The 16,282-nt window shown below is 55.1% G+C and overlaps 1 protein-coding gene across 4 annotated transcripts; it reads right to left on the bottom strand.

The window, feature by feature from the left end:
- Nucleotides 1-1,039: 1,039 nt before the first annotated feature.
- EFS (embryonal Fyn-associated substrate) lies at nucleotides 1,040-9,240 on the bottom strand. 4 transcript variants are annotated; one of them, XM_068534785.1, is made up of 6 exons: nucleotides 9,223-9,240; nucleotides 4,402-4,680; nucleotides 4,003-4,143; nucleotides 3,162-3,884; nucleotides 2,676-2,765; nucleotides 1,040-1,474 (listed from the first exon to the last, which is right to left on the bottom strand). In XM_068534785.1, the coding sequence occupies exons 1-6, from the start codon at nucleotides 9,238-9,240 to the stop codon at nucleotides 1,040-1,042; spliced, it is 1,686 nt and encodes a 561-aa protein (XP_068390886.1). The 4 variants fall into 4 exon arrangements, with proteins under 4 accessions (XP_068390886.1, XP_068390894.1, XP_068390890.1 ...); XM_068534793.1 differs by lacking the exon at nucleotides 4,402-4,680 and having other exon boundaries at nucleotides 3,162-3,539; nucleotides 3,768-3,884; XM_068534789.1 differs by lacking the exon at nucleotides 4,402-4,680.
- Nucleotides 9,241-16,282: the final 7,042 nt, after the last annotated feature.

The following is a 16,282-nucleotide window of genomic DNA, read 5'->3' as shown; positions in this document are numbered from 1 at the left end:
CCTTGGCCAGAAATCAGGGCCTGCCTTCCTGGTATGCCGCGTCGCAGACTCTTCTTGGTTCTCTCATCCTCCGAGTCTCAGCACAGATACCACCTCCCCAACAATGCTGTCTAAAGTCTCCAATGGCCTCTCCCCTCATCTAGTTAGTCTGGCATATCACCCTGTTTATTTCCATTACCAGCAACTGTCAACTTTGTGGCAGGTTTCTTTCTTTACTTACTTCTTTTAGCTGACTCGTTTATATCCAGCCCACCCCCATGATGTACCTTCAGAACTGCGCCTGGCACATCACATGGGAGCTGAGAACCTGCCAGATGAATAGTTGTTGAAGATACAGCAAAATTTTCCCCAAAACCCTAAAGGCAGCCTGCCCACAGCATGTGTCTCATCGTTTTGGCCAAGGGTGCCAGGCCCACTCCCCAGGCTCCCAAGAAGCAGAGTCAGGGAACCAGACAGCCTGGTTTATTGAGATGCACCAGCGCCCAAGGCCCAGCTCTCCTGCCTCCTGTGGGGAGGAGCCCTCTGGCCTCTCCCAGACCTTCCCATTCTGGGTGGCCAACGTCCTGCCCTCACTCTCAGCTAACAGTGAGGCACTGATGTTCTAGAGCCAAGACACAGGACAGGGAAGGGGCTCCGGGTGGCCCCTTCCCCCAGAATCTGAAAATGATTCAGGTTTCAGCTACCTGAACCTCTGTGGGGCCGAAATCCCAGAGGCAGGCGGCCACGCGGTGCCCAAGAACCTCCACGCCAGGCTGAGGGAGGAGGAAGGTCCAGTTCCTCCTTGCCCTGGAGGGCCTGGCACCTGCCCCTGACAAAGCAGGGAATAATATTAAATATAAATAATTTATACAAAATGGCTCGTACAAAAAGCTGCGGGGTAGGGGAGGAGGTGCCTCCGTGAGAGGCTGAGATGACTGGAAGGGGGGGGAGGGGGAGAGATGCCTCCACCTCTCCTAGTCCCTAAAACAGAGCCCTCCAGCCACCCAAGGCATGGAGGGGGCTCTGGCAGGCAGGCGAGGGCAGAGCAGGGCCAAGGGGCTCAGGGGGCCAGGCTGGTGAGCAGGGTGGTAAATTGCAGGGCCCGCCCTGCCAGCTCCGCCACACACTGCACCATCTCTTGGGCCGCGGGGCCGGATGGGTAGCCCAGGGCGGCCCCCTTGACGGCCAGCACCGTGGCCCGCAATGCCTGGCCCAGCGCTGTGCCTGCAGCTCCGACCTGTGTTCGCAGAGGAGTGGAGACTGCCAGGCGGCCCAGGGTGTCCCCAACAAACACCAGGCGGTGAGCGGCCACCAGCACCTGCTTGCCGTGGGGCACGAAGAGGCGCGGGGGCTGGTTGGCCCGGGTGCTGGACATCAGGGCCGCCACGGCTGCCTGCAGTGTTGAGTAGTGGCCCTGGCACTGCCCGGCGTAGAAGTGCAGGAGCTGTAGATCTCCGGCGGGAAGAACTAGTGGCTCCCCTGGGGACGGGGCCTCCTGAGGGCGAGAAGAGTGGTCAGTGGGATTGCTCTCGTTACTGCAGCTTTTGTTGTCATTTCCTTTCTCCTTCCCTCCCTTTGTTCCTCATTCCTTCCTTTCTCCCTGAGCTCAATTCCTTTAGATCGTACCTCTGCCCGTCAGACAATTTAGATTCTCATGGCGAGTGGCAGGAAGGTGCCCAGAATTGATGTCAGATAAATCTGGATACAAACAACCTCAAAAACAAGTCTCTGAACTTGTTTCCTTGTCTCTAAAATGGGGAGCCTAGGACTGTCCAATGTAAACATAAGGCGAACCACCCATGTAATTTCAAATTTTCTAGTAGCCACGTTAAGAAAAGTACAAAGAAATTGGTACATATTTTCTAACTCCATATATTAAAAATGTTGTAATTTCAACACTGTAATCAATATGAAAATTATTGAGATTGTTTTTCATACTAAGTCTGCAAAATCTGGTGTGCATTTTATATTTACAGTACATTTCAGTTTGGACCGGTCACATTTGGAGGGATCGGTAGCCGCATGTGGCTGGTGGCTACCAGATTGGATAGTGCAGCTCTCGTCTCTGCCTCCTAAGGCTGCAGTGAAGATTAGCTGATACGATATATAGAAAGGGCTGAGAACAGAGAATTGCACGCTGCAAGCACTATATGAGTGCTAACTATGGCTGTGATCAGTGCTGACGCACGCGATGTGCTGAGCACAGGGTCTGGCACTTGGTACAAACCTGACAAATGGTAGCTATTGTGATTAGGACCATTCTAGATCAGGTCGAGGAGACCATCTCACTTTCCCAAGGCCCAGAGAGATTAACTGGCGGCTTCAGAGCCCCCGGCTTCTTAGTGGTGGAGCTGGGATTAGGAGCCGGGTCTCTTAGGAACCCAGGAATTCACAGTTGGAAGGGGCCTCAGAAGTCACCCGGCCCAGCAACTCTTCTGCTCCCCTGACTGCTTGGTTTTCTGACTCTTCTCCAACACATTCTTTCCTCTCTTTCCGAATCCCTGATATCCTTTTCTAAGTTCCAGCTCCTTCCTGAATTCTAACTCCTCTCTACTCCAACTGTCGTGTTTCACTGAACTCTTACCCCCATCCTAAATCGATTTCCCTTGATGCTCGAGTTAAGAATACCCCTTCTTCCAAGTTCCTGCTCCTCCTCCCCCCATCCCCCTTCTCTAGCACCACCCCCATGGGGTTACCTGCTGCTCTGGTGGCCCCCTCTCCAGCAGCTCAGGATCCCCTGGGGAGGCCTTATCCCGGGCCCTGGCTCCCTGAGCTTTATCCATGCCCTGCAGGAGGGGATGAGGGTCTCAGTGCAGGGGTGGGAGAGCAGGCTGAGGTCTAGCCTCCATGGTCTTCCTGTTCCTCCCCACTCCCACGTCCTCCCGAAGGTCTCTCCTGCCATCAGGTCTGCAACCCGTTGACTCTAGGTCCGGGAGAGCTCTGGTGGCAGGTCAGAGGTCTCAGGGACCCCAGGCTGGGTTTAGGGGGAGGAATGCGGCACCGATACAAGTGACGTGGCCAAGTACTGGGGCCCAGGCCATAGGGTGCAGGGCCAGTGGAGGGGAAGAAGGGAAGGGAGGAAGCCAGGGTCTGCATCTGGGGCCTCAGGCCTCCTTGCTCCTCTCCCCATCCCTGGCTCTCCTGGAGCCATTTATGGGGGGGCTGGCTGGAGGCGAGCTCACCTTCAGGTGGACGTAGTCATACTCCTCGGCCACCGGGATGCCCTCATACTCATTGTGGTGTCCTTCTTGATGGTCCTCCACCTCCCCGATCTCTGGATCCCCCTCGACCTTGGGGCCCCCGTAGCCCGGCAGGCGGGGTGGGGGTGGGGGCAGAGGCCGGTCCTGGATGCTACCCTTCCGGCCTGGAGCAGGAGAGGGAGCCGGGGAAGGGCTGGGGGCCTCCGGGACAGGCAGGGCTGGCAGAGGGCGGCGGGACAGACTCTCAGCTGAGGGCAAGCGGGGCCTGTGTGCGGGTGGGGGGCTTCTGGCCAGAAGCAGGGCCAGGGCGTCCAGGTCATTGGAAGCCGAGGCTGCCAGGGGCTCTGGAGAAGGGGGAGTCTCTGGCCCCAGCAGGGGGACGTCGTAGATGCCCTCGTCAGTGCCCCTGCTTTCCCCATCTGCCAGCAGTTCCTCTGGTGCTTCGTACAGATTGAGCAGGGCGGATGCTCGTTTCAGGTTGGAGGGGGCAGCGTAGAGGGGGGGCCCTGGCTCCCGGCCCCCCTCCCAGTCCAGATCTGGCTCCAGGTCTGACTGTGGCTTCGGGGCCAGAGGCACGTCATAGGGAGCGTCATCTTCTCCAGGGGACTGGGGGACAACCCAGGCCAGAGGGCGGGAGAAGGAGGCCGGGGAGTCATAGGGGCCATTGGAGGGAACTCGGAGGGCGGTGGGGGGTACATCATAGACCTGGAGAGGAAGCAGTTGGTTACTCTCAGTCTCAGCAGTGGGCCCCCATTCCGCTAACCCCCACCCCCGAGAGCCATCTGTTCCCTGTCCAACATACACATAAACCTCTAGCCCTCACCTCCAGGGCATCTCCAGGGGCAGCCTGTTGGGTCCCACTGCCTCTGGGGACCTTGTAGATGGGATCAGGGGAGGGCGGACAGGGTCCAGCCAGAGGTCCCGAGGTAGGACAGGGCCGAGCTGGGGGTGGCACCACATACACCTGGGAGATCAACACAGGCGGGTGGGTCAGGTGGTGTGGGGACCAGAGGATCAGATAATGTGTGCCCGGGAGGAGCTCAGACATCTTCCAACCCCCTCCCTGTACCAGTGGGGAAAGAGCCCAGAAAGGGTTGGCCGACAGAATTAGTACAGCAGAGTCGGTGCAGAGCTGCCATCACAGAGCTCTCCCTGCTCCACGTGCAGGCACCGGCGGAGGGGAATGTCCTGGCTTGGGGTTTTGGGGGGCTCCAGCTCTCACCTCCTGGTCCTCATTGCCGTGCTCTGGGGCTGGATGTGGTGAGCCAGGCTGGGCTGGCGGCACCTGGGAGAGGCCAGGCTTGGGTGCTGGGCCAGTGGGAAGGAGCTTCACTCTGTTGGCAGGCACAATGCCCTGCTGGCCATGCAGGGAGCAGAGGCACCAGCCGTCCAGCCCACCAGCGCCTTCCCTCTGCAGTACCCGTAGAACGTCCCCTCGGCGGAAGGACAGTTCCTGGGGGGACTCGGCGGTGTTGTCGTACAGTGCCCGGGCCAGCTGGGCCTGGTGGGTGAGGTGGGAGTAGGGAGAGGGGTCTTCACACACATATCAGGTCATGTCACCCTCTGCTCAAAACATAGAGCTCCCCACTTCCCTCAAGCTAAAAATCTGACCTCCTGACTCAGCTCTTCCTGACTGGGCCCTGCCTGTCTCCAGCTTCATCCCTTGCATTCTCCCTCTCTATTCCTTGATCTAGACAAGCTCTTTCCCACCTCAGGGCCTTTGCACTTCCTTTACCTGTCCCCTGACTATTCATTTGACTGGCCCTTTTTCATCCTTCAGTTCTTCTTAAATGTCTTCTTCTCACTCTTCTCCCCACCCCATTCTCTGTCTGTCTCCACCCATTGTTTCCTTTACAGTACTTTATACTATTTGTCTATTTACTTTAAAGAATCGAGTTCTTCCCTTGTACTGTCAGCCCTGTGAGAAAAGGGATTTCTATATTCCTAGCCTCTGCAATAGGCCTAACCTGGAATCAGTCCTCCATGAACATACGTTGAATGAGTTACATGAGGAAGTCCTGAAAAGGTCTCCCATAGAATCTCCTTTACCTTCCCTGTTTCCCAGGCAACATCCCCCATAAGCAGGTTAGATTAAGCAGCTGCAGAGACCCCGCATTCTGAGAAAGACTGGGAGAAGCCCAGCCCAGACAGAGCCTCGGCATTATAAGGAAGAAAACAGAAACCAAAGCAATTGTTTTGTTCTCAGTCTGAGCAAGTAAGGTTCTACCAGCAGAGGCTGAGGTTATCATGGAGAAGAGAAAAGTGCATACGCTCGTGTGTGTTTGTGTGTGTGTGTGTGTATGCAGGGGGGCTGGTGGACCAACCAAGAGCAAACATTTATCAGCCTGTTTCCAGTCCTGTCTGGTGGGGACATCTAAGCTTTTTCCTTTGAGAGCTACAGGCTCAGGTAAGCCATAGACATCAAGGGCAAATTATATAGCCAGACACTGAGAGAGTGTTTGCACTAATCATCTCATCTCATTTAATCCTCACAACAACCTGATGAGGGAGGAGCCATCATTATCCCCATTTGGAAAGGAAATTGGAACAGAGAGGTTGGTACTTTGCCCAACGACATACAGCTGGTGCAGCATGATTTGAACTCCAGGCTGTGGGATTCCAGAGCCTCTCACTCACTCCTCTGCTGCCTCTTCACAACCACAAGCATAAGGATCTACTTTTTGGGAGTTCCCTGGTGGCCTAGTGGTTAGGATTCCAGGCTTTCACTGCCGTGGCCTAGGTTCAATCCCTGGTCACGGAACTGAGATCCCACAAGCCGTGCAGTGCACCCCTCCAAAAAAAAGGATCCACTTTTTTCTTCTTATATTAGTAACAGTAGTTAAGTCAAGAGGGCCCATGAATATATCCGGACAAAACTATAATTCCAAAAGAAACACGCACCCCTAAGTTCACAGTAGCACTATTCATGACAGCCAAGACATGGAAACAACATAAATGTCCGTTGACAGATGAGTGGATAAAGAAGATGTGGTACATATATACAATGGAATATTACTCACCCATAAAAAAGAACGAAATAATGCCATTTGCACCAACATGGATGCAACTAGAGATTATCATACTAAGTGAAGTAACTCAGAAAGAGAAAGACAAACGCCATATGATATCACTTATATGTGGAATCTAAAGCATGGCACAAATGAACCTATCTATGAAACAGAAACAGAATCATGGACATAGAGGACATACTGGTGGTTGCCAAGGGGGAGGGGACTGGGGGAGGGATGGAGTGGGAGGTTGGAATTAGCAGATGTAAGCTCTTATATATAGAAAGGATAAACAACAAGGTCCTATGGTATAGCACAGAGAACTATATTCAATATCCTATGATAAACCATAGTGGAAAAGAATATAAAAAAGAATGTACATATATATATATGTATAACTGAATCACTTTGCCATACAGCAGTAACACAACATTGTAAATCAACTATACTTCAATTAAAAAAAAAAAAAAAGGGACTTCCCTGGTGGCGCAGTAGTTAAGAATCCACCTGCCAATGCAGGGGACACGGGTGCAAGCCCTGGTCCACGAAGATCCCACATGCCGTGGAGCAACTAAGCCCGTGGGCCACAACTACTGCGTGCTGCAACTACTGAAGCCCACACGCCTAGAGCCCACGCTCTGCAACAAGAGAAGCCACTGTAATAAGAAGCCCGCTCACTGCAACCAAAAGTAGTCCCCACTCGCCACAACTAGAGAAAGCCTGTGCGTAGCAACGAAGACCCAAGACAGCCAAAAATAAAACAGAATTAAATAATAAAAATTTAAAAATAAAATAAAATAAAAAGATAACAACAACAAAAAGACTTAAAAAACAAAACAAAAAGAGGACCCATGGCTCAAACATGACTCAAGTTCACAGGAAGTCTTCATGATGCCCAAGTTTCCTTTGCTAGTCTCTCTTCACTGGGCTCTGGTTCCACCAAGTTATTTGGTAGAATCAAGCTTAAGCCACTCACAATGTCAAAATATATTCCACTTCAGTTATGTTCCCTAAGTGACCCGAGCCCGCTGGCAGGATCCCAGGCAGTGGTGGAAAGCAGGTAGTTAGGCATTACTGAACAGGTAATCCACGTGGGCTGACTAACTCAGTGAAACCTCTCAAGCTCAAGATCTCTGGCAGGCTGCATTTGGCCACCAGGCCCTGGGCGAAGGATGGCCGGCTCAGCCAGCATGAGTGCTTGTTCCTCATGGCCGGTGTTTCCCTCAGGTGGAGAGGTTGTCCAGCCCTTTACGGCTGGGTGATTTTAACAATAAGCTGACTTCTCTTGCCTGATTCCAAATTATCAAACCCTTTTCTGATTATATTTTGGCTTCTAAATGATGTTGTCCCACAGAAAGCCAATACGCTAGCCAGATGACACAAATTCCTGGTTAGCTTGGCCCTTTTCTTTCTAACTGTAAATTAGAAATTGGCATTTTGGATCTAGCCAGGGGGTTAAAAGCATGGTTTCTGAGGCAGACAGACCCGAGTGTGAGTCCTGGCTCTGCCACTTTCGAGCTGGGTGACTTTGGGCAGTTTGTTTAACCTCTCCAAGCTTCAGTTTCCTCCTTTATAGAATTCCATATCCATAGCTGAATATCCACTTTCAGATAATAACAGTACTAGCCTCACAGGGTTGTTGTGAGGACTGGGTGAGATAATGCGTCAAAGAACCGGGACAAACCCAGACAAAGCTCAGGGCCAGCTTAGGGCCAGTAAATACTCAATAAATATTAGCTGTTATTAGGATCCTGTGAGTTTCATAAGCATAAATACCAACACCCCTTGCTCCCCCAGGTAAAAGAAAGATCTACCTCCTGAGACTACAAAGCTGACCAGTTGACCAGTTGGCTCCTGAGAAGGCATCTTTATGTCAGAGTACCCCACTATGTTCAGGACCTCCCCCTCTTCTGGCTCCGAACTAGGGTCTGCTCACCATCATACAGATTGAGGAGCTAAGAGGAGTTTGGTCTGAGAAGGAATGAAAATCTAACTCATCCTCGAGGGGTGTGGGAGGATGTCAGAAGCCATGCTTCTCTTCCCAGCCTCACAATCCTCCTTCGCAGAATGCCCATTCAGGGGGGGCCAGAAAGCAGGTGGCAGCCTCGCTTTCCCTGGGAATCCTAGGGCCTAGGGAAGGGTGGAAAGGGGACAGAGTTGCTTGGATTCAGACTACAAGCAGTAGAGGACAGAAAGCAGGGGCGGGGCCGTGAAGAGTTCCTCCCTGTGTCAGGTTTGAATTCTGTCCAATGGGACCAAACCTCTGGGCCTTGCAATTGCGGGAACCCAGGCCAGAGTCCCTGATAGACTGATTGATGATGGGTGTGGCCACCCCAGCTCTACCCCCTCCTCAGGGGCCCAGCTGACTTGTGAGGGAGTGGCTGTCTTAAAGGGGGGTGGCCGTGGGCCACACGCTCCCTGGGAGGCCTCCTCCCACTGGCCCATCATGCCAGCTGTCTCCTCCCTTTGTCCCCAGTCCTAGGAAAGTGGCCAGAGGCTGGCTGACATCACCTCCCCTCCTCCCTCTATTTTCTCTTGCTCCCTGCCGGATCTCCCTCTTTTACTTTATTTCCCACCTTTCTGCCATCCCTCCTCTAGAGAAGGGCCCCCTTGGGCCCTTTGCCCTCTCCTATTTCCCTGGAGCCACCTCCTTTCTTTCAGCCCCCTCCCAACCTTTTATTAGCCTCCCAATCACAAGCCCCTGCCAACCTCCAGTGGCCATCTGTTCCCGCCCATAAAGGAGCAGATAGGACTCAGGCTTGCCCCCTCCCCTCCTTCCAGGAGCAGCCTCTAGAAAGAAAAAGGGGAGAATGGGGAGGGGGAGGAGAGAAGAGGGAGGCCAGATCCAGTAGGAGCTAGGGATGAGGAGTGAGAGGGGGAAAGGGAAACAAAAGTGCCAGAAGGGGGACACAGTCTCCCGAAGAAGCAAGAGACCAAGGAGCGAGACAAAGAGAAGGCAGAAATAAAAGTGACAGGAGTGCAGGACAGGCTGTGGACGTCTCTGCCCGGCAGCCTCCTCTCTCTGGTGGACTCACCGACGTGGCTATGGCCATGGCCTTGGCCTTCCGCGCGGCCAGCTCCAGGCCAGGCTCGGTTTCGCTGACTTCAGCAGCGGCTGCCCCGCACCATGGAGGCGGCCCCCTGCTGCGGCGCCTGAGTCGTGGCCTCCGCAGAGGTTGGAGGAGGAGAAAGAAAACCCACGAAACTCCCCAAATGGGAGGCAGCTTGGCCGGGCAGGAGGAGGAGCGGGGCGGGCCGGGGCGTCGCTGCGGGACCTCATCCAAGGGCGCGCGCTCTGCCCCGTCCCCGCGGCCTCCCGGGGGCTGCCGGGTGGACCAGGCCCCCGGAGCTGCCTGTCCTAGGCCGAGGGGGCACCCCGGATCCGCACGGGCCCAAAGCTCCCTTCCAGTGCCAGGGCGGGCGAGGAGGCGGGAGCTGGGGCTGCGCTCGACGCCTCCCCGGGCCGCTCAGGACGGCCCCGAGGGCAGGGAGAAGCCGCCGGGGCGGTCGGGCTGGACGAGCGAGTTTAGGGGCCAAGCCTCCCCACCCGGCTGTCGCGCCGGAGAGCGGTGCTCCCGAGGCTGAGGTCGGGCGTCGGGGGCTCTGCGGCAGCCCCGCTGCGAGGGAGGGGGCGGGGGGCAGTGAAAACTGAGACGTTCGTTCCTCTTCAAACTCGCCCGACTTGGCGAACCGAGGCCAGGCTGGCGCCGAATGCCTCGGAGAGCGCGGCGGCTGGGCTGGGCGGCCCGAGTGGTTGCTTTCTGCCGAGACTCTCGCAGCCCCGGCGAGGAGGCGGGTTCCCAAGCACGCACACTAGGTCGCAGGGCGCCTGGGGGTCTGGGGGCGCCGCGACGGCGCCTCGCTACCCGCACGCGGGCCCGGCTCGAAGGGGCGGGACGGCCTTCCCCACACGCCCCCCTCCAGCCCTCGACGTCGGAGCTACCGCTCCCACCCTCGGCCCCCGGCCCTCGGCGCTGGCCCCGCCGCCCCGCTTACACGCACCCTTGGCGGGCCCTCTCCGCGCGCCCCAGGGCTCGGGGCAGCCCGGGTGTCTCAGGCAACCGAGAGAAAGGCCACAAAGCAAGAAGGAGCAAAGAGAAGGCGAAGGAGGAGCAGAGGCCAGGGTCCTGCGGACTCGCCTGGAGGTGGGGCTGGGGGGGGGACACTGAGAGCGCTGGGAAGGCTCCAGGGGTCGCGCGCGGCCTTCAGGCTCACCCCCCGCTCGCGGCTCCCCTTCCCTCCCCTTCCCGGGCTCCCGGCGCCCTTTCTGTGCAGCTCCTTTCTCCTCCCCTCGGGCCCTCTCCGCTCCGGCGCGGGGCTCAGTCCCGGGGATTAAGAGAAAGGAGGGAGGGGAAAAGGGAGGGGAAGGGAAGGGGCGGAGGAGAAAGGAGGACGATCCCTCCAAAGGCGGGTGTTGAGTTTCAGCTCAGGACCCTCGGGCCAAATTGCACGCCCCCTCCCGGCTCCTCTCCCCCGTCGGCTGCAGCCCGGCGTCGCGGCGAACCTCCAGGTGGTCTGGTTCGCTCCCTCCCGGGAGCTTTCCTCTCCCCGTCACGCCCCCGATCTACCCCGCCAGCCCCGCGCCTCTCTGCATCCCTTTCATTAGCCCCACATCTGTCTTTCCCTTGGGAGGGAGCACGCTCCTTCCGCCTTTCTGGGGTCCTCCGCGGAGCCTCTCTACACCCTTGGCAGGGCCTCCGCAGGGGTCTGGGGCTGGACAGGGATTCTAGCCCTGGCGAGAGAACGTGATGCCTGAGCATCTGGTCCCGGAGCCGCGGGCGGGCCGGTTGTGCCGCCTCTTAACGCTTCTCTGCCAGTCTAGGCCTGTCCCCTGCCCTCACTCTGGCTCGCTCCTGCTGCCGTGAGGAGCAAAAGTGGGGACTTCGGGCACAAAAGGGCAGGACTCTTTCAGAGGAGCTGGGATTGCCCCCTGCCCCCAAGCTTCAGCTGGAAGGACGCGGCTCGGGTCCCCCGCACCTCTCCTGCCCTATTACTGCTCCTTCGTGCGCGCTGCCTCCCTCCCGTTGCCCGCCCCCTCCCCGGCCCACCCCGCGTTCTTCCTTTGGGAAGAACACATCAAGGCCTCTCAGAGGCTCGAGAGAAAAGCCTTCCTTCTTCCGTTTTTGAGGTTCCTGGAGTTTAAAAAGTGCGATGCCAAACTGGATTGAAAAACTGTAGCATATTTTCAATATTTGCATTTAACACATTAACACTTCAAACACATAAAATAGACAATGGCTCTATGTATAGCGTCATTTGGAGATAACATCAGAAGTCTAATTTAAGGCCCTTCGTGAACCTGAGGCCTTGGATACAGAGAGGCTCCCCACCTCCCCTCCCCTTCCCCTCCACCCCCGCATTCCACAGGCCCACTCTTGCAGGCATTTGCCAGCAGGGGAGGGGGAAGCACCTGACCCGGCTCCTTCCTCTCCCTGGTGCTTGGACACCTATGAACAAACTCAGACTCCTTTAGGATGGGAGAGGAACTTTAAAATTTCCAGATGCATCTCAAGGGAGAGCTCACCCATTCCAGTTCCAGCCTGGTCCAACTTCTCCCAGACCTCAGCCCTGGGGGCCTGGCTGCCTGGAACACAGATATTCAGCTTCTGGGGAGTGACTTGGTATATGATCTCTGCCCAGGGGACTGCCAAGGCAAATTGGGGCTCAAGATGGAGGTGGGCAGGAAACCCTGTTCCAAAGATGAGTGCTCTGATTGGCACAGGGGAAACAGATGGAGGACGGAAAAGACTAAGCAGGAAGGAAGTGCTGGGACCCGGCAAAATGGTGGTTTGGGAGGTGGGCAGTGAGGCTCACTGCCCTTATTGTAGCTGAGCGCCTACCTGGTGCCTGGAGCTCGGTGAGGGGGTTAGAGTGCAAACCTGCAGGAAAACAAGTCTGTGCTTCTGGAGTGCCCAGGCAGGAGATGGAGCCAGTCAGACTCAGGGGTGAATCCTGGTTTGTCAGCTGTGTGACCTTGGTCAAGTTCTGGAACATCTCTGAAGCTCAGTTCTTCATCTGGAACAGTGGCTTTGGTGAGGAGTAAATATATGTAAAGTGCGTAGCACAATGGCCTTTCCTCTTCACCTTGGCTTCCCACAACTCCCCCTGCACCCCCAGCTTGTACCTTCATGAAAGTTCAAAGTGTTTCTTTGTTGAGGGCAGGAGGAGCCTTCTTCCTGTCCTTATGCCTCATCTCTGCCCTCTCCTTCGCAAACTGAGGTTTCAGGTGATTCTAACTTGTTCGGGGAGAGTTCTGGGCTCCAGGTTAGGTTGGAGAAAACCCAGGCTGGGTGGTAGGCTAAGACTCTGGGTGGGCGGCAGCCTCAGGCAGGGGGGCCCTCAGCTTCGGGGCTTGCCTTTGCCACTATTCAGGGGGTAGAAAGGCAGGAACCCCTCCATCAGGCTTTCTGGGTCCCAGTCTTCTCTCCCACTCTTGTCCTTTCCCAGCAGGGCCAACCAGCTGATCTCCTCCTCGTCTCACCCCGTGACCTGTTCTTGTTCTTCCTGCTACTCAGAACTTCTCGGGTGCTCGTGGATTCTTCCAGTTCTCCTCTCTTTGGACCCCACAGCATCCAGATTGGCTGCATTCTAATCCTGGCTCCGACACTAGCCAACTCCAACCTTGGCAAGCTATGTGACTTCTGGGAGCCTCTGGTTCCTTGTCTGTCAAATGGGATAATAATGGAACTGAGGATTGAGAGAATCCTGAGAACTGGAATTCCCTGGTGGTGCAGTGGTTAAGAATCGGCCTGCCAGTGCAGGGGACACGGGTTCGAGCCCTGGTCCGTGAAGATCCCACATGCTGCGGAGCAACTAAGCCCGTGCACCACAACTACTGAAGCCCGTGAGCTTAGAGCCCATGCTTCACAACAAGAGAAGCCACCGCAGTGGGAAGCCCGCACACAGCAACAAAGAGTAGAAGCCCACGTGCAGCAACGAAGACCCAATGCAGCCAAAAATAAATAAATTTATTTTTTAAAAAAAGATTCATTCATTAAAAAAAAAAAAAAAAAAAAAAGAATCCTGAGAACAGTGCCTGGTCCATGATGTGTAAATGTTGGCTCAAAGCAACTGTTACTATTGTTATCTGATGACAGTTCTGTGGGGCAGCAGAATGTCAAGGACACGGAGCTTGCCTTCAGGAAACCCACATCATGTAGATCATGCTTGAATACAGTTGATACCTTCCCACTGAACTTGGCATAAAATCCAAATGCTCCGGACTTCCCTGGTGGCACAGTGGTTAAGAATCTGCCTGCCAGTGGATTCGAGCCCCAGTCCGGGAAGATCCCACATGCCGCAGAGCAACTAAGCCCGTGTGCCACAACTACTGAACCTGTGCTCTAGAGCCCGTGCGCCACAACTACTGAGCCCATGCGCCACAATTACTGAAGCCAGTGCGCCTGGAGCCTGTGCTCTGCAACAAGAGAAGCCACCGCAATGAGAAGCCCACGCACCCCAACAAAAAGTAGCCCCTGCTCGCCACAACCAGAGAAAGCCTGCACACAGCAACGAAGACCCAACACAGCCAAAAATAAAAAATATATATAAATTAAAAAACAAAAAACAAATGTTCCGCCACAGCCTTTAAGATCCTGTGTGAGCTGGTCCCTGCCCACCTCTTCACCTCATTTCATCCCACCCTTTCCCTTAGCCTTTGTTTTCTACACACACTGTCCGTTCTGTTTCTGAAACATGTCAAGCTCTTTCACCTCTAAGACTCTGCATGTGCTGTTCCCTCTGCCTGGACCACTCTTTCCCAGACCCTTTCCATCATCTTGTCAAATTCCACATCTTCAGAAAGGCCCTCCCTGGCTTTTTTTTTTTTTTAAGTTTTTTTTGATGTGGACCACTTTTAAAGTCTTTATTGAATTTGTTACAGTATTGCTTCTGTTTTATGTTTTGGTTTTTTGGCCGCCAGGCATGTGGGATCTTAGCTCTGACCAGGGATCAAACCTGCACCTCCTGCATTGGAAGGCGAAGTCTTAACTGCTGGACCACCAGGGAAGTTGCCTTCCCTGGCTTTTTAAAGTTAAGTTGCCCCTCCCTCCACCCACCCACCACGTCCCAGTAATTCTCTATTTCTTAACACTGTTTCATTTTCTTCATAGCACTTATTATTATCAGAGATTATCTTGTTTCCTTATTTACCATCTGTCTCCTTCTAAAACGTAAGCTTCTTGAGGCAGGGACCTTATCTGACTTGTCCTCTTCTGCATTCCTAGCATTTAGAATGGTGCCTGGCATATAATAAGTGCTCAATAAATATTTGGCAAATGGGCGAATGAACAGGGCAACCATAACTGTAGGACAAAGTTGAGTAAGCCAAAGGCCCACCATGGGGGAGGCACCAGCCCTGGGCTGGGGGAGGGAGTTGCTAGGCTTTTTGTCCTGTTCACTCTGATTCTCTGCATGTCTCCCAGGCCAGACTGGGTTCTCTTTGAAGGCAGGCTCCAGGCACCTTGTAGCTAAAGGTGATACTACAAATAATTAACAACTGGTACCATCGTGGCGTCCCCATCAGGACATGGGAGCCTGTTCTGGAGGCCTCCGTCTGGGCCAGGTGGTCTCCCTTTAGTTGCAGGATCACAGGGAGGTTGTAGTGTGGATGTGCTCCAGCCCTGAGGACAGTATCTATTTACCAGCCGGGACAGAAGTAATATTTCAGCATTTTAAACACCAGTGCCCCTGCCTCACCTCAGCTGAGTGCAGATGAGCTTCAGTAGGCCCTGCGGAGCCCTGTGGTTTCAGCACTGTTTCAGGGGCTGCTAGGCTGGTTGGCACTTTTGTGGCCACCCAGGTTACCCCCAGCCCGCCTCCCAACCCGCACCAAACATGCACATTTCTACAAGAGAAAAGAGGGCCCTAGGCGAAGAGCTGATCAGAGGCAGGGGAAGGACTTCAAGGCAGTGGGTGAGAACTCGGATGACTTTCTGAGGAAGGGCAGGACAGCCATCGTAGCGTTTTGCAAGCTGTCTTGGCCGAGGTGGGGTGCTTCCTGTCACATCTTCCCTGCTCTTTCCTGCTAGGGCCTGATCTCCTCCCAGAGGCTCAGGGGTGGGACTCTCAGCTGGTCCCCCGTGGCTGCCAGGTCAGGCCCAGGCAGGTGAGGACACATGGGGAAGCACCCTTGATATTGGGTACTGGGTGAACTTTCCTTTGCTTCCGCTTCTACATTCTCCCCATTGCCACCCCCATCTCTCCACACCCCTAGGGATTCCCTGGAAGCTGAAGTGACTCAGGGTTTCTTAGTCACCCCAAGAGGAAAACCCTCTGGAGAATGTTTCTCATGGCAGGGAGTCATCTTGAGGAGACCCACAGCTGCTCCTGAGATAAGGGTGGAGACTGAGCAAATGGGAAGAGGTGAGTGGGGACATGTGGCTCAGAGCGCAAGTTCTGCGTCAGGCCTGGTCAGGCAGGGGAGACTGCCCTTCAGGGGTTTCCTTAGAGGAGGTCCTGGTACAGAGGCAGGGGACACCCCAAAGGCCTCTCCTGGAGGGAATGTCCCACGCAACCAGCGTGGATCCTTCGCGGCATCAACAAGTGAAACAAGTAGCTGGGATCACTTCCAGCTCTTTCAAGCACGCTGTCCTGGATAGGGGCCAAGATCAAGAGGTCCGGGCCTGTGTCAGCCTCTGAGGCTCTGATTGGTTTGGGGGAGACCCAAGGGATCCAGCTCTTCTGGAAGTCCCCCTCAAAGCCTTTTCTGGGGTTGGGGGTTGCTCAGGAACACCAAAAGCCACCCTGGGGGCCACGTGCCAGACCTAAGGCTGGGGAAGAGGAAGCTGGAGCCACGGATCCCAGCCAGCAGGGCTGAATGCCTGAGTGGGCAAGAATGCCCTGTGGCCTGGGGCAGCTTCAGGTGAGACCTGTCCCAGCCCATGCCCAGGTGAGTAGGAAAGCCCTTACAGGGGGGCTTCCCTTCCATCTGCAGCCAACCAGGGGTCAGCACAGTGTGGCATCTCCATGCCAGGGAAAGCACATGCAAATCAGGAAACATCATTCTAGAGACAATGTCTGTGTATGGGTGTGTTGGCGTGGGGCAGGGTGGCGTTGTGGGTGTGCTGAATGAAGGGGGTTGATGGACAAGGATGA

This window comes from Eschrichtius robustus, chromosome 1 (genome assembly GCF_028021215.1).
Source record: "Eschrichtius robustus isolate mEscRob2 chromosome 1, mEscRob2.pri, whole genome shotgun sequence".
NCBI classification, from domain to species: Eukaryota; Metazoa; Chordata; class Mammalia; order Artiodactyla; family Eschrichtiidae; genus Eschrichtius; species Eschrichtius robustus.
The sequence above is the reverse complement of the archived record's forward strand: the minus strand, read 5'-3'. Positions and strand labels throughout refer to the sequence as shown.

What these genes read in the sequence shown, in the direction of transcription:
- EFS (XM_068534785.1), bottom strand. An exon ending in ACGGCAATGAGGACCAGGAG is followed by an intron (nt 4,144 to 4,401) that starts GTGAGAGCTGGA and finishes TTGATCTCCCAG; the next exon opens with GTGTATGTGGTGCCACCCCC. An exon ending in ATGACTACGTCCACCTGAAG is followed by an intron (nt 2,766 to 3,161) that starts GTGAGCTCGCCT and finishes CCCCTCCTGCAG; the next exon opens with GGCATGGATAAAGCTCAGGG.